This window comes from Pangasianodon hypophthalmus, chromosome 2, assembly GCF_027358585.1.
Source record: "Pangasianodon hypophthalmus isolate fPanHyp1 chromosome 2, fPanHyp1.pri, whole genome shotgun sequence".
Taxonomy (NCBI): Eukaryota; Metazoa; Chordata; class Actinopteri; order Siluriformes; family Pangasiidae; genus Pangasianodon; species Pangasianodon hypophthalmus.
Window position 1 is genome coordinate 26532006 of NC_069711.1, and position 27340 is coordinate 26559345.

The 27340-nt window shown below is 38.9% G+C and overlaps 1 protein-coding gene across 1 annotated transcript in view; it reads right to left on the reverse strand.

Annotated features, from left to right (window-relative positions):
• Positions 1–2311: 2311 nt before the first annotated feature.
• Positions 2312–27340, reverse strand: part of iqca1 (IQ motif containing with AAA domain 1) — a 51006-nt gene continuing 25977 nt past the window's right edge. The window contains exons 10-19 of the mRNA XM_034310497.2: positions 24458–24564; positions 22464–22562; positions 18517–18584; positions 15847–15929; positions 14610–14717; positions 10882–11081; positions 6935–7021; positions 6488–6665; positions 5711–5949; positions 2312–2790 (exon numbers count right to left, since the gene is read on the reverse strand). Of these exons, the coding sequence (XP_034166388.2) occupies positions 2641–2790; positions 5711–5949; positions 6488–6665; positions 6935–7021; positions 10882–11081; positions 14610–14717; positions 15847–15929; positions 18517–18584; positions 22464–22562; positions 24458–24564 (1319 nt within the window). The 3' untranslated portion in view covers positions 2312–2640. The remainder of the gene's footprint in view (positions 2791–5710; positions 5950–6487; positions 6666–6934; positions 7022–10881; positions 11082–14609; positions 14718–15846; positions 15930–18516; positions 18585–22463; positions 22563–24457; positions 24565–27340) is intronic.

Consider the following 27340-nt stretch of genomic DNA (forward strand, 5'->3'; position numbering starts at 1 on the left):
AGGATTCTTCCAGCTGTGTAGAGGAGTTTGTTAAATACCAGAATCTGATTAATCACACGTAATTTTATGTGCTACAAAACTCAGGCTAATTAACGAATAATTAGCAAATGATAGAGAATTTCTAGAAATCATGCTTATTAGCATAACATTAATTGCTTTGTTTTATAATACCCAGCTGGCTAATTGTTCAGTAATTGGAGCATTCAAAATGACATCTTTGGGAGCTAGAACGTGGCATTGCACAGAAGAGCGAAGGCCATCAACTGTTATAACTGTTTATGACAGTTGAGCAGTTTGTGTTCTCCACACAAACAGACATAGTCTGATGTGACAGGTCTTGTTCCCAGGGACCTCCTGCCAAAGCTCACTTTTACGATCTCCATTAAGTGAGAGAAAACATTTTAATTGGACATGTCTCACTCTTCACCCTAAGGGTCAGTTTTAGGGTCTGAGGTTTGGTAAGGTCACATGACAGAGAGGAGTGTGAGGATCTGGATGCATCATCATAAACAGTTGTGACTAGCTGCAGGAAGCCCTGAAGCCTTAGAAAATAAACTAACTGAGACATGATGGTTAAAAAGTTCCTTGAAACGATGGTCTTTGTTTTTGCACTGCGTCATACTCTCGATGAAAAGATGCACGTGACTAATCCAATTAGAATAATGTTTAATTAGAATCACTCCTGAAGGGAAGATGTGTGCAGGGTTATGAAATTACCTATGAGAACAGTAAGCAGTCAAAAGGGGCAGATTAATTAAAAATGAAGTGTTGAACACAGCCGTAAAAATTCATCCTTATGACTGAGTAATGTCAGCAACAGATACAGCCACTGTGCACTGGACTGCATGCTTCATTACTGAAAGGTACACAATAGATGGCCTTTATAAGTGAGTGCACTTTAGCAGATGTGCTTTAACATTTGAATTAGAAAAGAGGTAAAAAAAATAATCTCACTTATCATAGCATGATACTTAGCTTCAGGGCTTTCAGGATGAGAACACACACATCCACACACACCCTCCTGAATAATTCAATTAGATGTGAGTCGAAGCTGGAAGGAGCACAGAGTCTTGAGTGTGTTTGTCATGCTCTATAAACCCACCTGGCGCAGAGAACGAGGGAAGCGGGTAACATGGAAGGATCAAGAGATGGATAAGAAAAAAGACTAAGAGAAGAGAAGAGGATGAAAGGGTTTAATATGAGAACATTCAAATCTAGGCTGGAACTCCATTAGGAAGAGGAGAAAAGTGGAAGAGAATGGGAAGAGGAAGTGGGTCAGCTGCTTGGTGGAACAGACTGGCACACGAACAGCGGGCACAGAATGATCCTGTCAGTTGGGCCGAGACGTTGCAGCGCAGTCATGCTGGCACCCACGGGCATGGCGGCCCATTACACAGGCTAATTAGCAACTCCATCGCTGAGGAGCTAAATGAGACTGCTCAGGAGAGACACTGCCACAACACAACACAACACATATCTTTTATATGATTCATTTCGCAATCATTATTTTCAGCTGCCGAGATGTTGCAATGCAAATGTAGTGAAATTAAGAACTCCTTAATCCATCTTTAGACAATCAAATCCCAAGTCCATAATCTAGGGGGTCTTCAGGGGTGCTGGCAATATTATGTGTGCACAATATCAATACCACGTGCACTGAATATTGTCAAACACACTACTCACAGGCCAGGACCAGCCTGATAAAGGTTCTAATCCGCGACACAGAATGAATTTTTAATCTGTGTCCTAAACTAAAATCGTCTTGTGGACTGTAACTGAATTGAAAAATTCAAAATAGAGCAATAAACTCAGGGCCATAAAATCAGCTACTGGCAAAATGTGCTAATGTTAAGCAATTCTTCACTAATAAGCTACAGATTTGACATACAATCCCAGTTAAGTCTGTTTCAGTTCCAGGTTGTAACACTAAAAATGTGGAAAAGGTAAATATGTGAGTACATATGCAAGACACTTTATGGTAAGAACATCATTTGGGTTTTATTTTTTTTTAACGAACCGTAGTCTGTTCATCTGTTTTGTGTGTGATATGTTCAAACCATTTGTGCATTCAGAATCTATCTGTCAGATAAATGAAAACATTAACAATAAGAGAAGTTGTTGATGTGTTATTTGTCACTAAACTCATTTTTCTGGTCTGGCCAATGTGACATTGGATTTAGCAAACTAAAAGCTCTTTTAATGAGCAGAATGAGTAGAATGAGTAGAATGCCAAGTAGAATAGTACCTAAGTAAGAGTACTTAACAGCATGTTAATGAAAGATTTCAGTGATCTTTTGCATTAATCAGTGTATTAGTGAACAAATTAAAATATTTATTCATGTCATATTAAGCTACAAGCACAGAGGTAAATGAAATAAACAAATCTGTGTGAAGAATTATGAGAAAGCCTGCTGCTGCTCTCCAGTGGCCAGATGAGGAATTGCAGTTTCCCCTCAAAGTTGTTCAGTTTTTGTCTTCAGGTTTTACATTAAAGCATGATATAACAGTACAATATAAATAAATATCATAATAAAATGTAAAGTTTTTCTAGGAAAGGAACTAAAGACCTGGAATAAACTGGAACAGTTCTGATATTCTGAACAGACAATCACTACAGCTCTCAGTGAAACAGCAGAACATTCACTTCTTTTTCTTCTTCCCCTTTGCCTCTGCTGTCGATTTTAAGCCCTTTCCATGTTTCTTCTTTCCTTTTTTCAGCTCTGCTGCTTCTTGAAATGCTTTTCTTGCCCGTGCTCGTCTCTTGCCCATTGGAGTCCTGCTGTACCAACTCTGCCAGCATACGACAACACATGGATTATTACATTAATTTAATTATTTTTAATGCCTATGTTAAAATAACTGCCTGTATTGTAATACCACGGTCTGGAGATCTAAGGTTTACATTGCCATTAGACAAGACGATATTATATATATATATGTATATATATATATATATATATATATATATATATATATATATATATATATATATATATATATAAGTTTATATATATATACACTGATCAGCCATAACATTAAAACTACTGACAGGTGAAGTGAATAACATTGATTATCTCATTACAATGGCACCTGTCAAGGGGTGGGATATATTAGGCAGCAAGTGAACAGTCTGCTCTTGAAGATGATGTGTTGGAAGCATGGAAAAATGGGCAAGTGTAAGGATCTAAGCAACTTTGACAAGCACCAAATTGTGATGGCTAGACGACTGGGTCAGAACAACTCCAAAACAGCAGGTCTTGTGGGGAGTATGCAGTGGATAGTACCTAACAAAAGTGGTCCAAGTAAGGACAACCGGTGAACCAGGGACAGGGTCATTGGTGCCCAAGGCTCAGTGATGCTCATGGGGAGCAAAGGCTAGCCTGTCTGGTCTGATCCCACAGAAGAGCTAATGTAGGACAAATTGCTGAAAATGTTAATGCTGGCTATGATAGAAAGGTGTCAGAACACACAGTGCATCGCAGTTTGCTCCGTATTGGGCTTTGTAGCCAGAGACTGGTCAGAGTTCCCATGTTGATACCTGTTCCCTGCCAAAAGCACCTACAATGGGCATGTGAGCATCAGAATTGGACCATGGAGCAATGGAAGAAGGTGGTCTGGTCTTGAGAATCACGTTTTCTTTTACATCATGTGGACATCTGGGTGCGTGTGCTTCACGTACCTGGGGAAGAGATGGCACCAGGATGCACTATGGGAAGAAGGCAAGCTGGCAGAGGCAGTGTGATGCTCTGGGCAATGTTCTGCTGGGAAACCTTGGGTCCTGGCATTCATGTGGTTGTTACTTTGACATGTATCACCTACCTAAACATTGTTGCAGACCAACTATACCCCTTCATGGCAACGATATTCCCTAATGGCAGTGGCCTCTTTCAGCAGAGTGATGCACCCTATCACACTGCAAAAAGAGTTCAAGGTGTTGACTTGGCCTCCAAATTCCCCAGATCTCAATCTAATAGGTCATCTGTGGGAGGTGCTGGACAAACAAGTCTCAATCCATGGAGGCCCCACCTTGCAACTTACAGGACTTAAAGGATCTGCTGTTAACCTCTTGGTGCCAGATGAGGTCACTTTCAGAGGTCTGGTGGAGTCCATGCCTCTGTGCCAGATCTGTTTTGGTGGCACACGGGGGTCCTACACAATATTAGGCAGGTGGTTTTAATGTTATGACTGATCAGTGTGTGTGTGTGTGTGTGTGTGTGTGTGTGTGTGTGTGTGTGTGTGTGTGTGTATATATATATATATATATATATATATATATATATATATATATATATATATATATACACACACACACACAGGGTGACACAAAAGTCATACATAGGGGAAATTAAAAAGTTTTAAGAATGCCTTTGACAAAAGAACAATGTATTGAAATCATTCTCACAGCTGGATCGGGAAGCTGTAGCAAGGTTGTGATGGACATGCAATTACAATCATGTAGAGGATGTTCTGTGAATAAAGTTACATTTTGCTAAAACGTGTTAAAAACGTGTTGAAAAAAATATAAAATAATATCATAAAAAAAAATTTAATAAGGATGAAAAATTTGGGAACACTAAAAAGTGTATGTATGGAGACTTTTGTGACAGTGTGTGTGTGTGTGTGTATGTATGTGTATATATATATATATATATATATATATATATATATATATATATATATATATATACACATAAATCTTTCAATTGTCATGTTTGCATTATGCTGTTGATCTGCAGGTTGAGATGGAATAGATGCACTGAGAAAGGAGTAAAACACTTCAGGATGTTCTGTTATAGTAAAATAATCAGGTGCTGTCATCCCTCTTTACCACCACAAAGTTGATTATTTTCCTATAACAGCACATATCGAAGTGTTTTATTCATCTTATACCACAGCAATTTGCCAACAATTATTTTTGTTTTTATTACTTACATAACAACATATAATTTTATCAATTTATTATTGCATTTCCCCCCTTGATTTTCTCCCTAATTTAATCACAGCCAATTCCTACCCATCAGTCAACTCTCCCCTATCATATGACAGCGATGAGCTGGGGAGGATGAAGGCTATCATGTGCTTCCTCTGATGACATGTAAATCCAGTCAAACACATCTTTTTGAACTGCTGCTCATTCTTGCATCATGGGGCTGTGCAACACACTCAGAGGAAAGTGCTAAGCTCCCCTTTCTGCATACATGGGCTCACAGATACTCATGATTGCCTAGTGTCGCTCTGATTGACAGGGGAGAGAAAGTATGCCCCTCCCAGCAAGAGAGCACGATTTTGCTGTCTTGTATACCCGGTCACGGATGGCTGTGGCATTACTGGGATTCAAACTCGAGATCTCTGGATGATAGGGTGACCACTTTTCTGTTGTGCCACTTGGTAACACATATAGTTGCATTTAATATCGTGGAATGGCTGCGAAACAAGTAGAAGTAGTATCTATTATCACGTACCTTTGGTTTAATATAAACCTGTGGTTTGCCTTGCTGCCAGAACTAGTGCCAGAGCTGCTTTATAGAAAATATCATCAATACCTCTTGGGTTCTCCTGAATGAAAGTCACTAGCATTGGCTAGGTAGGGACACTAACAATATCATGTGTGTGAATAAATATAAAACTATAGGGTTATACTTTATATGGTTATATTTCTTGTACTTAATAAATGACTTGTCTCAGTCATGTCATGCTGTTTCCTTCTGACCTTAAATGCCTCCTCCTCCTCTTTGTAGATGGGGTCTTGTCTGGCAAGAGGAGGGATAAACTCCAGCGCAGTGAGGGGTTTCTTGGTTTGCCGACTGAGGCGTTGAGAGGTCAAGACACTCCGCACAGCCTGCAGGATGTGACCCTGAGTGTAGCCGTCTGTGACTTTAGCCAAGGAGCTGAGGTCCAGAGAGGGGCTGAACTGAACACCTCTCACCCTGAGCAGCTCTTTCCATAGATCTACACACACACACACACACACACACACACACACACACACACATCACTACAATCCAGTTAAGCAGCCTGCACTCAAAGAATCAAGTAAACCATTATGTATTGTTCACTATTATATGTACCATTATAATAGAATAAAAATAAGATAAAATATTAAGATAAGTAGTAACTTATTGGTCAAGGATGAAAGTATCTTTTTTCCGTTGTCTCATAAAGTGAAGTGAAGTGAAGTGTGTGATAAAGGTGTTTGCACGAAAATATAAGTGAGAAATCAAGCTCATCCATACAAATCAGGTTTAAAAAATGTTAAGGATAAATATAACAGTAAGAGCAATTAAATGAATTAGTAGATAAATTAATCTTTGTGGCATATTTCTTTTTAGAAAATGACATATTTTGACAATAGATACAATAGATAAGATGGACAGACACACACACACAAACACACACACACACACACACACAGAGTACATCCCATCACACATTTCTAGAAGAGGTAGTGATGCTATAAAGTAACATTCAGTTATACACTCGTACTTACTCAGTCTTGAAGCATAGTCTGGTCTGGGAATCAGGATGATCTTTTTGTAAACTTTACACAATGCTTTGAGATCTGCGTCGAAAGGTCTGCGAGATGTCCCAACCAGCAGCACACGATCCTCTGCTTTAATGGACTTTACCACTTTTGGCAGGTCTTTCTTCAGCCTTTTGGGTTCCATCTTCAGCAGTAAGGTATAAACAGAAGGGTAGATGGAGAATCTGGGCAATGTATCATTTGACAGCCACAAGAGGGCAGTATAGGCTAATGAACTCAGTCAGCGTCGCAAATCCTGATGATAAACATGACTCCATAATGCATTTTAGAAGTTATCTCACAACAGTGGGACACCTGTCGTCTTTTGTTTTATTCAGTTATTGTGTGCATGAATGTCTCTGTGGGTGTTTGTGCACTTGTGAACTGAAAATACAGGCCAGTTGGCAGGCATACCTCTTTCTCTGGTTTTGGGACTTTTTTGTAGAATGTTTTCTCAGCGTCTCCGATCCAGATGACAGAGGGCTGCAGCTGGCGAGCCACCTGGCAAAACATGACAATAAACATGCATACTCTCAGCCACCCGGACACCCGGAGCAGAGACAACAGCAGCTTTAATCACCAGCGTTCTCACAAACACCATCACTCAGTTATGTCACTAAACCAGAGCATTGCATTTTGCTAAAGACAATTACCCCAAACATTAGATGTCTTGTGTTTTTACTGTGTGTATGAGTGCTGTGTTTGTGTGTGTGTGTGTGTGTGTGTGTATACAGATGCAACTGGAAGATAAGGCCTAAGTAGAGGGGCTAGCAGCAGAGAGGAAGGTGGTCCCTTCATTTCTTAATGGCAGAGTAAGCAGGAAGTTGTGATAGGACACAATTCTACTCCCAGCATGCATTAGGAGAGGTGCTGAAAGAAATGTGTGCACACAATGCAAACAGGTCCTTAATGTGGTTTATCTGCAAATCCAGCTGTACCCGACCTGAGCTGCTCCAGCACCACAAAGCTTGTCTTTCCTCCTGCTGCTTCTCAACACAACCCTCTAACCCTTCATACAAAAAACACTATTAAAGATCTTTAAACGGCTGCACATTTTATGAGCAGGCAGAAAAAGGAAACGTGGACAAATTCTCTCAGCTTTCAGTTCTTCATTAAAAACCAATGTCTGTTTATGTTGACATTTTTTGGGAAATGTCAGACAAACAAGATGTCAAGTACTACATGTTTGCGGCTGCTGTGACACACTAAGCAACCTATTTGGATGTGCCATGGTGGGGCTCAGAGGCAGAACAGCAAACAGAGCGCGCAAAGCCTGACCTTTCATCTCACTATGCCTTTGACTTGTTTGTTCAAAAGTGCTTGAGAATTTATCAATCAATGAGGAAAAATAAAAACTCATGTTTCGGAGAGTTCAGAGTATTGAAGTCACTAGAGACACTATTTGGAGTTAGATAACTGATCAAACAGTCACCTAACCTTCATAGATTGCACATAAAATATAACTTGTGTGCGTGTATATATATATATATATATATATATATATATATATATATATATATATATACTGCTCAAAAAGATTAAAGGAACACTTTGAAAACACATCAGATCTCAATGGGGAAAAAGATCATGCTGGATATCTATACTGATATGGACTGGATAATGTGTTAGGAACGAAAGGATGCCACATCGTTTGATGGAAATGAAAAACCTACAGAGGGCTGAATTCAAAGACACCCCGAAAATCAAAGTGAAAAAATGATGCAGCAGGCTAGTCCATTTTGCTGAAATTTCATTGCAGCTACTCAAAATGGTACTCAGTAGTTTGTATGGCCCCCACATGCTTGTATGCATGCCTGACAACGTCTCCTAATGAGACGACGGATGGTGTCCTGGGGTATTTCCTCCCAGATCTGGACCAGGGCATCACTGAGCTCCTGGACAGTCTGAGGTGCAACCTGGCGTCGTCGGATGGACCGAAACATAATGTCCCAGAGGTGTCCTATTGGATTTAGGTCAGATGAGCGTGGGGGCCATTCAATGGTATCAATTCCTTCATCCTCCAGGAACTGCCTGCATACTCTCACCACATGAGGCCGGGCATTGTTGTGCACCAGGAGGAACCCAGGACCCACTGTACCAGCATAGGGTCTGACAATGGGTCCAAGGATTTCATCCCGATACCTAATGGCAGTCAGGGTCCCACTGTCTAGCCTGTAGAGGTCTGTGCGTCCCTCAGGCCACCCTCATGAAGTCTGTTTCTGATTGTTTGGTCAGAGACATTCACACCAGTGGCCTGCTGGAGGTCATTTTGTAGGGCTCTAGCAGTGTTCATCCTGTTCCTCCTTGCACAGAGGAGCAGATACCGGTCCTGCTGATGGGTTAAGGACCTTCTACGGCCCTGTCCAGCTCTCCTAGAGTAACTGCCTGTCTCCTGGAATCTCCTCCTTGCTCTTGAGACTGTGCTGGGAGACACAGCAAACCTTCTGGCAATGGCATGTATTGATGTGCCATCCTGGAGGAGTTGGACTGCCTGTGCAACCTCTGTAGGGTCCAGGTAGTGACACTGACCCTAGTCAAATGCAAAACTAGTGAAAAACAGTCAGAAAAGACGAGTAGGGAAAAAAATGTCAGTGGCCTCCATCTGTAAAACCATTCCTGTTTTGGGGGTCGTCTCATTGTTGCCCATCTAGTGCACCTGTTGTTAATTTCATTAACACCAAAGCAGCTGAAACTGATTAACAACCCCCTCTGCTACTTAACTGACCAGATCAATATCCCAGGAGTCTAACTGACTTGATGCTATACTCTGATTAAAAAGTGTTACATATATATATATATATGTATGTATGTATGTATGTATATATATATATATATATATATATATATATATATATATATATATATATATATATATATATATATGTGTGTGTGTGTGTGTGTGTGTGTGTGCACTGTATATTCTTTTCAGACTACACCATATGAGGGAAAAATAGAAATTTAAAGAAACATGCAAGAAAAGCACTTATACAGTTTAGCATTTCTGTGATAAAGCCTGCACAGGAGACTTCGAAGGGGTCGTGCCCACAGCAGCCATTTTTGACGAATAACAGTGACTACAAAGGGCACTTGTTACTGAAAAAAAATGGCATAAGGATCAAGTTCAAACACTGCCTAATCTGATTGATCAGAAGATGCTGATTAATTTTCTATAATAGCAGCTCTGACAATTGTGAAGACTGTAATTCAACTCAGAGGTTTATATTAATGTGCTCATTCTAATCCGTTATCATTTCTGTAGAAACCGCTCATTCACCGGGACTTGTGTAAGCAAACACTCCACATAAACTAAGCCTGATAATAAGCAGATTTAGATATGTGCTGTTTATGGAATGAGTCTCCAGTGTCAGTGCTTTGTAAGAGTCAGAGGTAAAGCTGTTCCTTTAAGTTTTGCATCATGGGAAATTCTTCAGCACAGCAGGCTTTGCAGGCTTTCTCTCTAACATGACAAGCTGTGGTTTTTCTGTTTCATTAACTTCAAGAGAAAGTTAAAGGACAAATGTTTATAGTAGCTGCTATAACATAAGTGATAACAGGGGTTTATTTGTTTCACAGATGCTCCATAACATTAAACCTAACTATAAAAGTTCTTTAATTAATAAAAATGGTAATCCATGACATATTGCTGTGGTTTAAAAGGAATAAAACATGATGGGCATACAGTTGTAATGCATCACACCACCATGTCATTGATTATTGTCCTGTGGCAACATTCCCCTGTTGTGTCTTATACCACAATTAAACATGCATGCACATCATATAAAGTGATATTTATTGATCCTGTTATTTACAAGATTACAAATGATTATACACTATTTGTATGTGTACATTAGCCTTCTTTATAAAAACAGCATGGGGAAGGTTTTACTGCTAGTAGTGCTTCTGCAATACCTGCTGCTGTTTACACAAACTTTTGTGTGACAGTAGAACAATGCATGGCTTTGTAAAATAAAATTCCCAAGTACATTTTAAATTGATTTTACTTAGGATTCAGAGAGAAGGGCTCATGTTGGAGGCTATTGCATTTGGAGGGAATAAGGCTTAGTGATGATCACTTCATAATGGATTTTTATTTATGGACTTTATTTTTATCATCTTGTAAGAACTTGACATGACTTGACATGGAGTGTTTGTGGTGGGTCACAGCGGAGTGTTCTTGTTCATCTCTTATCTCTTATTAAAAAAAGAGCAAACAGTTCTAAGTCTTTAGAAAAAATGGAATCAAACAATAAATTCACAATTTCTCCTGTCTGATTTCCATGATCTTGTAAGGTATCACACCATCTGAAGAAGAAGAAGAAGAAGAAGAAGTAGAAGAAGAAGAAACAGCAGTCTCTCCTCACCTTCAAGACCATATGCAGGAGGTACTGGAGGCCACTCCTGCCTGGGTATTTGCCTGCCAGGTTGGCAGGGGAGAGGTTGAACAGATTGGCCCCAGTCTCGGTGCACAGGGCATGGAGCAGCATCCTTTTACCCACGCCTGATGGACCGGCCAGCAGCACTGATCGGATTAGAGGTCCTCTCTCATGTACACACTGAGAGCCTGAAAAGAGCACCACAGCATGGTAATATATACCATGATATTATCAAAGGAACTGTTCAGTAAAAACACTAATGGGGCTGAAAATGAATGTAAGAGAATAGTCACTGATTACCTGAGTAACTATTAAAGCAGACTTTTTATTAATTATTACCCACATTAGCATGTTTGATTGAGCTATTTCTTCCTTTTAGTGTTACTAGCTCTCGCTTCAATGGCTTCTTTGACCTTCATTTGCCTTGAACTCTCATGTACTCTGCTTGCTTGTCTTTTTTTTTTGCCTCTGTTCCATAAGTTCCCCCTCATTACTTACTTCTCTACAAATGCCAAAACCATTGTAAAACATGTCACACATGTAATAAAATCTGCTTAAAATGTAAGAAAGTCAATCCCTGTCATGCTCATAATCCAACTGTAGGTGTCTGTAGGTAGGAATACTTTGTTTTTTTCCCTTTAAGTCTAAAGACCTCAACTATCAACATCAACCATTATTACTCATTCTAACTTAAAGCTTGTTAAGTTGGGAAATGAGATGTGAGCACAGATGCCGATTGCTGTAGCTGCTGACGCTGTGTAATAAAGGAACAATAGTTTAATGGGTCTCTGGGGCGAAAGCAAAGGCAAACATGGTTAAGGATTCCGACTGGGACCAGGAAGTGGTGTGTAGGTGAGTGATACACACACAAATATCCGGCTACACGTATACATCCATCCAGGTTTTGCTTTGTGAGCGCAGTAGGTGCAGGGCAATCACACGGCTCCTTCCGAATCCTTCTGAATAGCCCAATACAGAGCAGACTTACAACTCAAGCCTTTTGACTGTGGTGAGTGTGTTCGGTGCTGCGGACCAGCCAGCATGGACTATTTCATACTTTTAAATTTTTTTAAAAGAAAAAACCCAGAATGACTTGCATAATCAATATTTATTATATTTACATATTCAGTTTGTGATCTTGAAATTTGTAAAAGATTTATTTTATGATTACTATTTTCACTCTGACTACAGGTTTCCTACATTACCCACAATGCTGAATGCTAGCTGATAGTGGCACCAGTTGGAATTCATCTCTACCTAAAGAGACCAATGCAGCAGCGCTTTAGTCTATTAGTCTGTCCAGCTCTCTCACCTCCTCATCTGTACAAACTGACCATGCTCCAAAGCTCCAACTTTGAACATGCTAACACCACTGACCTCAATCAACACCATCATGCTTATTAACTAACTAGAGGAATCAAGTCTCTGCCAAAACTGGGCGCAACTGGGTCATATATCTGCATAGTATTATGGAACTTTGACTCCAACATTAGCTGTTTCCACTACTCCTACATTGGATTTTTTATGAATATGAACTGAACGTCCATATAAAATGGTGAATGAGAAAAGAAGCGTGCTTTTATTTTTTAGGAAATAGCACTAAAACCTATACAATATCAGTTTTACCATTTTTCCTCTTAATAAACACCAATATACCAGCATTAGCAGTGTCGCCCTGTGATGTCAGCACAGCACACGACCAATAACTTCTCACAGGAATAACAAAAATACAGCACCAATAAACATATTAGCACCAAAATCTCTAAGCACGTTGCAAATATTTCAACATAAACATATTTAATGTTCTTCAGCGTGGAGTTTATCTTGAACACCAGTACTAAGCTGAAAATGAATAGCATCTGGCATCTAATCCAGTTCCAAGCTGTTCAGTTTATTCTCAAACAACCTTTATTTAATTGCTTTGAAAACTGCATGGCTGCACCACATGACATTTGATAACAATTCTCTGAGCTTTCCCAGTTAACTAGAGGTTCAGGGTGCGTAATTATTACTGTCACTGAGAAAAACCTCAGTTCATGTCATTTCATGTCATTTCCTGTCATCTATGTAGGTATAGAAAACCAGTGTAAGAAAATCTGTGCAGCAGGGGGCGATATAAACAGCAAATTCTCCACAGCATGAGACGTGTGTGTGCACATGTATGTGCCTGACTGGGTGTATTTACTTCCCTATACCCAGAATTAGAAACCAGTTATACACATATTGCACTTTTTTTGGGGGTAGCTCTGTAACCTGTTTAAGGAGGATTGTGTTGAAAGGGAAGTTGTTTTGCAAATTTGGAAATCGACACAAATGCACCAAAAAACAAGTTTTATTAAGTCTAGACTCTCGTCTTCACCAGTATGTTTTAGTTCCATTGTAATGTAGTGTGCTATACATAATATCCACCCTAATCCATTTCCACACATCGTAAATGGCAGATGTTTCCCCGTCTCCTCTTTGTGTGGGAATGTCATTGTAGGGATTGACCGACACAAACACAGCCGAGCAAATGAAACAAATGGAGTGAGCTCAGTGCAATATCAGCAAAGAGGCCTAAACACTGCACTAATGGCAGAGTAAACCTGCCTCAGGGCTGCTTCTGAACAGACCTCAACCCAAACAGTCTCCCAGCAGGAACAGTGATCATAAACATGTGCTAAATTGCTGGGGTCTGATTTGCTTCTCTGTGGAAGACACCACGGACAGGTTTGTGACAGAAGAATGGCGCAGAAAAGCCTCCATTTGCCACCATTTGTTCATTTCTTCATCAAATTTTCTATTGTTCTAGTGTTTTTGGAGACATACGTCACAACTCTGATACAGTATATTAAGATTACTAGAAATTTCAGCCTCCAAACCTTTTCTTCTACTCTTTCTCTCTCTCTCTCTCTTTTTTTCCTGCTGCATACAGAGCCTCTGTCCTGCCTGTTTTCTTTCTCCCCTGGCAGAGAGGTGATGAAAGGCCCTGGGGGTCTCCATCACTCTCCCTTGCTGAGTCCTGATCACAGGCCACGAGCCCTCCAGTGTGCGATTATTTTTAAGCCGCTGACTGATCTCTCATTGTTTTAGTGCCGTGGAGGCTGTTTATGTGGTAACACAGTGCTATCTGGGACTCTGAGCTGCTGAGCGTTGTTAGGGGTTATAGCGCACCAGGGCTCTGAACACGTGTGCGGGTGTGAAAGATCTTCTGACGGGTTATTAAAACGGGGGAGAAAGGACAGTGGGAGAGGACAGTGTGATACCAGACACCGGTGCGCTCTCCTCTAATTGCTAGCTCACTGTAGAGAAAGTGACAAAAGAGGCCGGGCTGCGCAATAAGCTACAATAGGGTCAGATACAGTTCAGAAGGGCATGCACTGTATGACATACAACACACACGCACACAAAGCTTTAACAGTAATGCTCCTGAAAAATTCATGGGAGCCACTCTAGTTCCCAGGGTGTTCATTAGCGTCCCCTTGGACATTTTTCTACACACAATAGATCCAATCCATCATCTTGTGTCACTCTGAAGTTGTGCAATACAAAACCTCTTTGTGATCTGAAATGAGTATTATTATGTCCTTACACTTTTGCTTATGGTTCCATATTTGACTTCATATTTACTCCTATTTCCAGGTGCTCTCTGGCTTGAGTAGATTGACTTTTGGCTAGGATTAGAGGAAGCAGAGCATCCTGGGACAGAGTGAGCAGACATGGGAACACTTACTCACCCAGAGGCAGCACGCCATACAGAGCAATGAGCTGTCTGACGTCTGAGAGGGATGGCATGGGCTCAATGTCTGCCTGCCTCAGGCTCGTACCCAGGTAACTGTATTCCCCTGGAGAGACAGAGATACAATTTACACAAGCAGGATTAAAACAGAAGCACTTGGAGCATATAAAACCATGATGTAAGTCAGTGACTAATATTAAAAGTCTGTTTATGGTACATCACTACAGTATGTGTACAGAATTTTACAGATATGAGCAATTGCACTCACCTGGACAGAGAAACAGATATATAAAGAGAGACAGAGGGAGTGTATTGACTCATTTCTTCCATATAACATCAAGATTAACAAATAAAGGTGAATCTCTGGCTGTTAGCCCGCATTACATCACGTTGCTGTGGCAACACTGCTTACTCCACCAAACAGCATCAAAATGGCATATTTTACATGTCAGAACTGATGTGGTTTCTATTTACAATGCCACACCCAGGCCTGGAAAATGTTTAAACATGAACTGAAACTTTATGAACTTCAATGTAAAGGCACATTTGGTTATGCACTTTCTTTTTACAGCTAGTTAATAAGCTGACTGAAAGCATCTGGAAATATGCTACAAATACTGTCATGAAAAAAGGTACACAGGCGAGGTTAAGAACGCTTCACGTGGTTTTTGAAAAACTGTATTCATTTTGATTTCTCTAAATATATCTCTGACCTGAAAGAGGCCATGCATGTGTGTATGTATATTACTACTGACAGCACATAATCAAAACCAACTGAGGAAGCAACAAGCTAGAATAGCTCTCTGGTTAACTTCTGTTTTTAGTTTACTGGGTATTGTATTGATGAGCACATGGAAATTATTGACTCATCTGTCTCATTGAGGAAGAGAAAATACTCTGTAATGCCAGGATACACACGTACGCACACAGATTATGATTCAGCCTGTGGTGGTGATGGTTATAGCATCAGATGTTACTGTGAAACCCAGAACTATTGATCTATCTTACTGGGGCCTGATTTACAGATGCGATAGTTTAGAGAAGTGGGCAAAACTTTAGGAATGAGCAAAAAGGACCTTATGGTATTAAGTACACACTTGGCAAACTATAGCCATATTGGACAGTCAGTACACACTTCAAAAGGAAGGAAGGTTTGAACCATCCCCAGAAATGATTTAACATATATCACATATGAACTGGAAAGAGAGTCATGAGTGTATGTGACTGTTTAATACCGAGGTAATCACATAATTTTACGGTCATCGGTTGCATCAGGATGCCTTCCAGAACGAGCTCCTCGTATATTGATTCAATGGTCCTACAGAGACAGGGAGGGAGAGGGAGATGGAAAAATGAAAAACAAGAGCAAAGGAGAAATTAAGTAAGAAGCAGATGAATCATTCACACAGCATCTGAAATACTAGCCATTACGTCATTACACAATCCACCCATCTAAGACCTCATGCTTGCCACATTTTACTACATCTGAAGCTATGTCTCGCTCTTCAACGTCACAGTCCTTTTACTGCTAAATCTTCCAGGCTTGGACATTTTTACTGACAGTAACCTGACAGAATTCCAGGTTAGGACTTATAATAAAAAGGCTGAGGGCAAATGAGAGGTAACCGAGCCAACGTCCATCCTCCTCTGAGCAGCATTGTATAAATTATAGCCATGGGTGAAAGGAAGATAAAAAAGAAGCACACAGATCATACAGAACCATGAGGTAAATCAGAGAACCAGGCTTAACCCTTAGTAAGACTTTGTTCTTTACACATGATCTACAACATATACACTGTATGGCCAAAAGTTTGTGGACACCTGACCTTGACACCCCTAGGTGGTTCTTCCCCAAACTTTTTCCACAAAGTTTGAAGCACACAATTGTAAAGGATGTCTTTGTTTGCTGTAGCATTACAATTTCCCTTGACTGGAATTAAGGGGTCCAAACATATTCCAACATGACTATGCCCCTGTGCACAAAGCGAGCTCCACAAAGACATGTTAAGCCAAGTTTGGAGTGGAAGAACTCGAATGGACTGCACAGTGACCTGACCTCAACCCCACTGAACACCTTTTAGACGAACTGGAATGCTGACCGCATCCCAGGCCTCCTCCAACATCAGTGCCTGACTTCACTAATGCTCTTGTGGCTAAATGGGCAAATCCCCACAAAAAATCTAGTGGAAAACCTTCCTAGAAGTATTATAACAGCAAGTGGGGGACTAAATCTGGATTGGGATGTTGAAAAAGCACATATGGGTGTCATGGTTGGCTCATTTGACCTATTTTGACACACACACACACACACACACACAAATAAATATATATATATATATATATATATATATATATATATATATATATATATATATATATATATATATATTAGGGATTCCGAATACTAAGAATACTAATAGATCATTTGGATTGAACAGATAATGTGTTCTCAGATACACAGATAGGAGGTGCATTATTTTTTTTTCCTCTTAGAAAACAGGTCAAATGTTCACAGGGTGCATGGTTGAGACTAGAGGTGTGCATTGGGATTGGGATCCAGTGGGGTGCAACAAAAAAGACGCATGAGTTGAAGATTCCATAGTCATACTTCAAACTTGAGCAAGTATGAAGTCTGCAGGACAAAGACAAAGTTTATACAAATAGGAGGCATAATATAAGTTATTTTTTTTCTATTATCAGTGGCTCCAGTAGCACTGCTTGAGCCTGACTGAGCTCCAAAATAAAACCATATTTCTGCCATATTTCTGTATAAACTGGCTTGAAATTCCCAAAAGAAATATGCTTTTATTTATAGAGCCTCTCCATATAGCCCTCACAGACCACATGCTGTATATCTCTGCTGGGTCTCCAAAAACAATCATTTCATTAATATTAAATATATCAACTTGTATATTCATTGCACCTGTTTTTCATCATTCAAAAAAGTTATTAATTCATCCATCATTATTTAAAATATCTTCCCAGAAATTCATACAGACATTATAATGAAATACATCTTAAAAGACCCCAGTTTGACACGCAGCAGCACTACGTCCTGGCTTTGTAGCAGATTCTCATAGCAGACTACTGCTATGTAGCAGACTCAATTTTTCTGATCTTTCTGGAATGTAACAAACCCAGAAACTAAAGTAAATCTGAACAAATATTATTAGGTGCGTATTGCTGTCAGCTATTGACAACAGTTCCCTGATTTGCAAAAAGACATTGCTGTTTTGAAAGATATTTCCATAGCTTACTCAGTCACATAGATAGAAGATAGAAAGGGTGTTACAGGGTAACTTGCTGAGACAGACGGTTGCATTACACCCCTATATATATATATATATATATATATATATATATATATATATATATATATATATACATACACACACACACACACACACATATGTACATGTATATATTAAGTACAAAACTATGGCAACATACCGTCTTGCATATACTACTTACTTTATTGTTATCTACAAAAGTTCTTTGTCAAATCACATAACAAATAACTTCAGTTTCACTGTTAAACACAAAGTCATGCAAAAATTTAAATGAAACTGAATGGATAAAAGTTTAATAGGGCTTCTTTTTATTTTATAGAGGGATAAAAGTCTGACAGATTACAGAGGATGTATGGAAAATGCTAGAAAGACATTAGAGAGATTAGAAACGCTAGAGATAATAAAAATGTGTGAGATGTTTAATTGTAGCAGATTTAAAGTTCACTGTAAGAACAATTTAGAAGCCTGACCACATAAAACACTAAACTCGTTTCAAGTCTCAAAACACCCCACAATCATGTCCTTGAGCGGGCTCTTTTATATGCATATAAAAAATCATAATGCCTGTAAACATGTTTTTTCATATATTTTTTAAAGTTCTCTTTTATTACCAACCTGTCTGCTGTAAGATCTTTCTCTTTCTTCTTCTTCTTCTTTCCACTCTTTTTTGCTTTCTTTTTCTTCTACATTGAGAAACAGCAGATATAAACATGTCAAGCTAGGGCAATGGCAGTCAATCAAATATCAATTCATAATAGAGTCAGAGCTTTTGAAGCCACTAGTACGGCTGAAATCTGTCAGTGCACTGACTGGTAAATATGCTTCAACCAGGAACACGAATGCATTGTTGCAAACCAATGTTTGCAAAAATGACACGTGACAAAACATCTGGCCCTTGGTGAGTGATGCACTCGTGCAAATGCTTATAAACACAGTTTCCAAGTTTCCCTGATAGGAGCCCATGGACCATACATGACATGTTTGTTTATCGCTCTGATTAGTGATGCACGGACTTCAGGCCGGAATGCGGTCACGGGAACACTGGAACCCTGGGTTATAAGGAATTTCCCTGGAATATTCACTCAATGCGTGACTCATCACAGTTTAAACTTGGTGATGAGCAGTATTTTTGGTGCGGCTCACTGAACTACACTGTCCACAGTGTCTGCACTTCAGGGAGGTTAAGAGTATGTGCTAATATGACTTTTTGTTCAAGAATGAAATTGTGCTATACAGGTATGATACACAAGGTACAAAACTTAATCTTAAGACTTTTGAAATGACAGCAGTTAAGTGTCTGACGATACACTACTATGATGGCATACTGTGATAAGGAAATGTGAATTAGGCATATTAAATACATCAATATGTACACTTTATATAAGGAATAAAACACATTTAGACATGCTGTTATAGGAAACTAATCAGTCACTCAACGGTGTGATACGACATCTGCAAGTGTTTTATTCCTCATATACTGCAGCAATTTTGCCAACATTAACATTTTATTTATTAAAGAATGACACATAATATTTTTTTATCCATTTATAGTTACTGTGTGCTGTGGAACAACAGTTGAATTACTGAATAATAAGCTGGAATTTATAGTGCTTAAAAACAGGACAGCCGCCAGACATGCCAAGTGTTAGTCAGAGAACATTGTACTTCGGAACAACTGTGTGCTAAAAGGAAACACCCTAACCTTTTAAATCATTTTAAAATAAAAATATTCAAGCAGTTCCAAAATTTTATAATGCTTGCCATGTGGCTGCAGTGTTTGTCTATTCCAATATGGAACAAAACTATTTTGAACAACGTCAGCCAAAGACTGATTTCTTATAAAGAAGTATGTAGTCAGAGTCAGAGGAAGGTCAACACTGAATTTAAACCCAAGAACAGAGTGTACATCTCAAAAACAAAGAAATCTCGTATGTCATCTTTTGGCTTTTTTCAACAGGCAGAAAAAAAGGGAAGGGGGGCATTCTGTGAAAAAGTGAACATGTAATCTCTATCACACACTTGAGATATCAACACTGTTTGGCAAGGCTGGGTGTGTTACCAGTTTCTACTGTGCAAGTTGTAAACATTGGTAATTAAGATTTAATCATACAACTCTTAACACATGTCTTCATTTCTTCTATTGTATGTTTATATTTTACCTTTGGCAAATGTTATCCTTTATTCTTTATACTAATGAAATTTAAGCTGACACCTTCACCAAGTGCAATTCTTTAAACCAAACTTTTTGTAGCTAGGAATATATTCCACAGACCCACTCAGCACTGGATTGTTTTATGAATATAATCCAACTGTTTGGCTAACTATGTGAATATGAACAAAAAGGGTGGGGGCACAAATCACTAGCCCAGGCACCAGGGACAAACAAATGACGCATCCCGGCTATCAGTTTTTCATTCAGTTTGGCCAGGGGACAAGCTAGTTCAGTAGGGTGTTGATATAACCGTCACCAACATTTTTTTTTAACTTTACACATTCAACAACTGAAGAAAAAACTCTACTCCCTATTGGCTTTCCAAAAAGAAAACTTTTCATTTGATATGTTTGTTTAAACGTAACAAACTGCAGTTGGTTCCTATACTATATTTCTCTGTGGCTAAAAGTAGCTCAGCTCTTCGGTGCACTACTCTTTTCCGAATCCCGCCACCTGCTGAACGACTCACACACACACCGAGGACATGGTCTGGCTGTTTGTAGTATTTATTTTTCTAGGCATATCAAGTATCTTGAACGGATGCAAGGCAATCCAAATCAGGAAGGGACATAAAAACAGTGGTTATACTGAGCAAAATACAGGACAGAGCATCACAAAAATAGTTATAAATGCTAATACTCTAAAACACACCACAGCCAGCTCATATTTAGACACATCATTGAGCAAAAATGAAGATCCTAGCCAGACTCAAATAATGTTTTTGCAACCACATCTCTTGGTGAAAGCCAAATACTGTCTGTCAAGGGTGCGAATGTATCATCACCACTGACATTATCAGGAAAGGATAACAACCATGGCTACATAAAGTCGCTCCTTTCAGAGACTCAAGCACTTGTTTGTTTTTCTGCATAAATACACATAAATAGCTGAATTTTCGATTCACCTCTGAGAATAATATTCTGGCTATTTATTGTATTCATACAGCTTTTCATTCCTGAATTTTTTTTCCACTGACAGAACACCTTAGGTCCAGGTTCACTATTTATAGGCCTACTTATTTTTGAGTTACTGAGGTTTGGATTAAACCCATTCAATTAAAGTGACCAGTCAAACAGGCAAAGAAATCTAATAATTAACACATATAATAATAACTATAATATTGGGTTGTGTTTTCCATCAGTGTGGGAAAAAAAAAGAACTCTCTGGCTATGCATCATGGACCATATTTTGAATATAACTGCTTCAAACATCTCGTATCTCATACCTGGCAAAAAAAGAAAAAAATCCTGATTTTAAACATAACATTCAAGATGTATTATGTTGCAGAGACATGTTCAAGGCTTCAGAAGAAGGCAGAGTTACATACTATCTAAATTAATCAAAGTTTGCTTCATTCTGTAAATATGAGTTTCATTAAACACCGGCATGAGCAGATATATACTTATGGAACAGAGTGAAATCTGTGGATTCCTGCATGTGTCAAAGATGTAATATCCATCTCTATGCATACATACATTCCACATGTGGGCCAGAAAGTGAAAGGCTGATTTGTCTGTCAAAAACGTTGAGTGTAAAATACCACTGGATCAACATGCCAAGTATGTTGTTGAAATATTTGCTTGTGCAGACATGCTGTAAGTGCTTGTGCAGATGCAAAGTGTTTGGAAGAAGAAACAACAAAATTCACTTTAGGTAATGCAGAAATGCAGTTGGCTTGTGTACATATATACAGTGGAAAACAGACATGCACAACATACGCCATGTACGTATACACACGCTTATGCATGCACACGTATATAAGCACAGTAATTACAAATCCGGTCCATTCCAAGTCTAAAATGTGAACGCCTTGGCGAGCATGGATGTTTACTACAGCATACAATTGTTTGGGAAGAAACAACAACTTCAACATCCTGCTTCATATCCACCAACACAACCCACATCTGGCACTGCCTGTAGTGTTCATGTGTGTGTGTGTGCACGTGTGTGTGTGTGTGTGTGTTGTGTGCACGTGTATGTGCCAAAGGTGGTGGGAAAAGCAGTCCTATCAAAACACAAACTGACAAGGGCAAGACTGGCTATCTGCCGCTGTGTTCCTCTAACATTCCTAGCGATCAGTGTGAGACTCACAACTGGCTCTCATCACTGTAACAGGAATAAGCCCGTCAAAATCTGTATGCATTCACACTGCAGGCTGTGTGGGGAAGAACTGCAGATGAAACCGAGCAAAGAACATGAAACACACCAGCTCCTATCAGGTGCTGAGTAACATCAAGGAGCCAATGTCTGCACACTGTCACTACATTATGCAAACTACAAAGAGTTTTTTTTAAACATAGCCCTTATCTCACATTAATTCAAGTGAGAGCAGTGCACTGTGGTCCTTCACCTTTTTATTAGACTTTTTCCCTTTTTTCTTCTTGTTGCCCTTGTCCCGGTCCACTACCAGTTTGAGATTCTTCAGTTCCTGTCTCATTAGCTCATCTACCTGTGGAAAAACAAGCGTCACTTCAGTTAAAAGTTTAATCTAAATATGGTCTGTTTTCTGATATGTCATAAAAAATTTGTATACTCCATACAGCAGGTTCCAAAAAGTCTGAGTCCACTAGCAAGAACTAGTTTTATTTCATCAGTTAACATACAGAAATTCATACCAAATTTTATTCAGGTGATATTTATTTTTTCCATTATACTACCAGGCTGTTGAATGCTCGATTGGTCAGAAAGTGTTGATTAGTTTTCTATAACAAGCATGGCTCAGAACGTGCTTTCCTCTGCAAGGAAAATCATACCTTTATATTAATTCACTCATTCTAATAAAACTTACACAGGGACTTGTATGATGAACGCACCACATGAACTGATTTAAAAAACATGTGTAATGGTTGATATGCTGAAGCTTTCTGTGAGGAGTTGTTTATTTAACATTTTTGGAAGGAGTCTCGACAGGAAGATCTAAGGAAGGAGGACTTTGTGATTTGCAGAAATTTTGTTTTCTGGGACAGAAAAGTCTTCAGGACATTGTGGTTTTTCTGCATTTTCTGCATTTTTTGTCTTAGTAATTTTTTAAAAATTAGGCTAAAAGAGGTTTTATAGTAATAACAGGAACTAACCTGTTTTGTGGCTGTTCCACAACATTAAATGTATCTATAAATGGATAAAAACTATGACATATCTTTCGCTGATAACAAAAAATTGTTAGTGTTGGCAAATTGTTGTAGTTAAAGATAAATAAAACTCTTCAGGAACCACCATGCTTTATTCCTTACATAATGCGTTATTTAAAACCGTGGCGGTATTTCTTTAGTTGCTTGAGGAATACTTCTAAGACATTGAAATCTGAATATTGTGGCCGTACGTCATCAGTGCCAGTTTCCATCCACTTTTAATGACACCTGATATTGACTCAATGACTGAGTTTGGAATGACCTACTATGCATTGCTACTAATATTAACCCCTGCTCAAAAGCAGCATCTATTAAGCAGTGTGCGGACAATGTAAATGCCATATTTTAGTACTTCAGTGATACATAGATGATATACTATTCAGGCTGAATTTCACCGCATGAGGCCATAACTATTATCGAGATGGACCGTATCATACAATTCAACGTTATTCCATTTTATAAATACATACACACACACACATACATACATACGTAAATAAAGTATTTCCTTTTTGTTCAATACATTTTATTTTATTGTTAAATGTGTGTACATTTTTACTATATTATATAACTGTATAAATAAACCTATTTCTAGAAACTTAATATTAGTAAATTATTAGTAATTTATTACTAATTACAGTTATTTTTAAACTCAGTTGTTTCTAAAGTTGAGAAGTTAGATGCAAAAATGAACTCTTTAGCTATTTTTGCTAATTATCCAATTACTCTGCATTGCACATTGCACTCCTGTTCCAAAATTAAAACTGAAACACCCGCCTTAAAGCTTGTCTCCACCACATCATTACATAATTTCTGTTTTTAACCACTAAAAGTGAACACACATTTGGAAATGAAGTATTATAATGTAATTCTGAGGGAACTACATACACAAGTGAATTGGTCTGGGAGCTAGGCATATGATTTTTGTGATGAGGATCAGTGTGTAGTTTACAGTTTATGTTGTTTGAGGAATTTGTCAACTATATCATTTTTTTCTAATTTTGTTTTTCTAGTTTTTGTCTAACTGGTTAAATTGTTCATGGTAGTTTGGACTTAGACTTTTGGACTGCATGTAGTTTTTTTTTTTTTTATTTTAATAAATCTATATGAAGAATAACTAAAATTTTAATGTTTGTCATACACTGTTATGTGTATAAGGGCATTACTCTGGAATAGGGTATATTATTAAGTTTTAGAAGAAGTGCCTAACTCTTACCTGAACTCTGACCTCCCCTTCTACCTCCATTCTCTTCTCCTCTCGCACCAGCTCAGGATCAAAACGCTGGTGGAAGTTCTGGCCCTCGTCTCGGGCCTGCCAAACCTCTGCAACATAACACAACACACACACACACACACACACACACAAACAAAAAGACCACAGAAAATAAGGAAATGCTGCAGAAGACAAGACAAACTAACAGAATGAATGATAAGACCGAACACATTCATAACACAAGCAATTGAACACCATTTAATGAAACAGTAAAACACCAAAATAAGCGTATAAGTATAATCATGGCACCACTGGTCAGTTCCAGTTTTTTGTAATGATCCTGTTGGGACCCTCTGTTTGAACCTCTAACAGAGGAAGCACAGGTGCTGCTACCCGGGTGAGAATGTTGAAGGTGATTGTCCTCAGTGTCGTGCTCTCATGCGCCATATCCTGACAGGAAGTGCATTTCCGCGCACTTCCTCTTCCAGGACAGGACAGTGTGCCAGGCAGATACGGGCAGACACTGACTGACTCACAGTTTCTGAGGACAGCTGACACTTATGGAGCCTGAGATTTCTGACAATTAACTAAGGAATAAAACATGATGGGGAAAATAATAAACAAAGGGTTGGTGGAAGTTTTCCACCATTACCACCATGAGGTTGCAGTACATCCTGCAATGTCTTAGTTCTCTTATACCACGTAAATGTACCAATAAGTACGAAATTTTATGAATTAAAGAATGACAAGTCATATTTTTTAGTCATTTATTGTTATGTTTCATGTTGTGGAACAAGTTGGTTCCTGTTATCACTTACTTTACAACAGCTATAAACAGTTGTTCCCTCTCTTTTTTTCTCTCTCTTGAAGTTAACAAGACAAAAACACAGCTTTCATGTTACTGAGAAACTGCAAAGCCCTCTGTCCTGAAGACTTTCCCGTGTAAGTTACTGCTTTACCTCTGATTGTTACAAAGCGATGACAGTGGAGACTCTTTCAATGCTAATTATACCACAGGGCTGTTGAATCCTTGAGTCTGATTGGGCAAAACATGTGGACAGTACTGCTGTGCACACCTCTGACACTAGTGCAGCTGTAATTCAAATCACATGTTTATATTAACACACTTGTAAACCGTGTTGCTCTAGAAAGCCATGTTGTTATAGAAAATGAATCAACACCTTCTGACCAATCATAACTGAGCATTCAACAGCTCTGTGATATAAAACTCAGTTGGGTGCCAATGAAACTGATGCAAACATGATCATATTGGTAAAATGTAATTCACCCATTCACCAACTAAAGCTGTTCCAGACTTTTTCTCGTGATTGAGTGGAACTGTGTTAGTCTTGAATTAGTGTATTACTGGACAAGCTAGTTAATGTGTAATGTGTGGTCAAGTGGCTCAATGTTGCACTTTTTAAAGCTGTAACAGGAAGGGGATTTAAGAATCCCTGGACTACAAAGCTATAATCACAAACTTTAACAGTCTGTATGGAAGTCTACACCTAGTGCTATAAAAGGTAGGTTGCTGATTAATTATCCTGAACCTTAATTATTAACTATCACTTGTTATCATACACTGTTAGGTTCAAGAACAGGAATGCAGTCGTGAGTTCTATTTAAAATGTATTGTGTTTTTTCTGTTGTTGTGGTAACTAGATTGATTTCCATCTTTCATTGTTAGAAAATTCTGCCTATTGACAAAGTTTCCTCAACCTGTTCTGTTCTGTTCTTTGCAATAGTTATCCAATTCCCCAGAAACATCTTTAGGTTTTAGACCAATGCAATTGCAAATGTATTTAAAGGTACCCAGTATACAATTACATCTTATCGTATTAGCAATGCAAGTAATATTTATGGAAAAAGATAGCAAAAGCCCCTTTATATGCTTGGGGATCCTTCTGATGGCAGGTGTGTGTGCGCAGCTGGGAGTGAAAATATGCAATCAAGGTCATGTGTCAGGGACTACAATCATATTTTGTTTCGAGTCTAATCTAAATATTTTTATTTCACCTTATCACCTTCAGGCTACAATGACCTGAGCATCATTTCTGTACTTTACTATCAGTATTTTTCCATTGAAGCTTTCACCAATGAATATGATGTTCTTTAAAATCTGATATCAGCTCAAAAGCACCGTAAGAATTTTTCCAAAGAAAACTTGTTTAAGAGACATGGACCCACCTACATGACTGACAACTCTGTCTTATGAGTTGTTTTATCAGATTTAGCAGAGTTGAAGGGCACCATTGAAGCTTGTGCCAGTGAAAACTAAAAATAAGCATTAGACTTTTGAAATGGGATCTCCTGCCAGGGTCAGAGGTCAACCTGTCCTCCACAAGGCCTGCTTTTTAAGGTCACAATTTCCAAACATCCCCAAGCAATCTGATCTATATAATTACCTTAGCGCTTCAGTGGGGCGCATTCACGCAGACCAGCCTGTTTGTTTAAAAAGGACTTCTAACTCAGGATACTGAAAACAGACAGCTTTTTGAGGGAGAAAAAGAAAGATTTACTGAACTCAGTCCAAACTGTGAAGAGATAGAGAGAGAGAGAGAGAGGGAGAGGGAGAGCCACAGCTGACGGTGATCCAAAACGTGACACCATCTGTGAATTTCATGCTAGCTGGACATTTGACAAAGCAGTGTTATATTGTGCAATGACTTGGCACATAGAGGACCACACACATATGTGCAAACTGGACATGGAGTGTGTAGAGCTCATCCACCACCTGCCACCTGGGGACAGGCTGAAAGACACTCGAGGGCTGGAGTGTGCCTGGTTTTACCACTCCTCCTCTGATCTATAGTGTCCTGCCGTGCTCATCATTTGGCTTTTCATTAATGTGCCATTAGTATGCCAGTGAGCATGTGGTGAGATAAC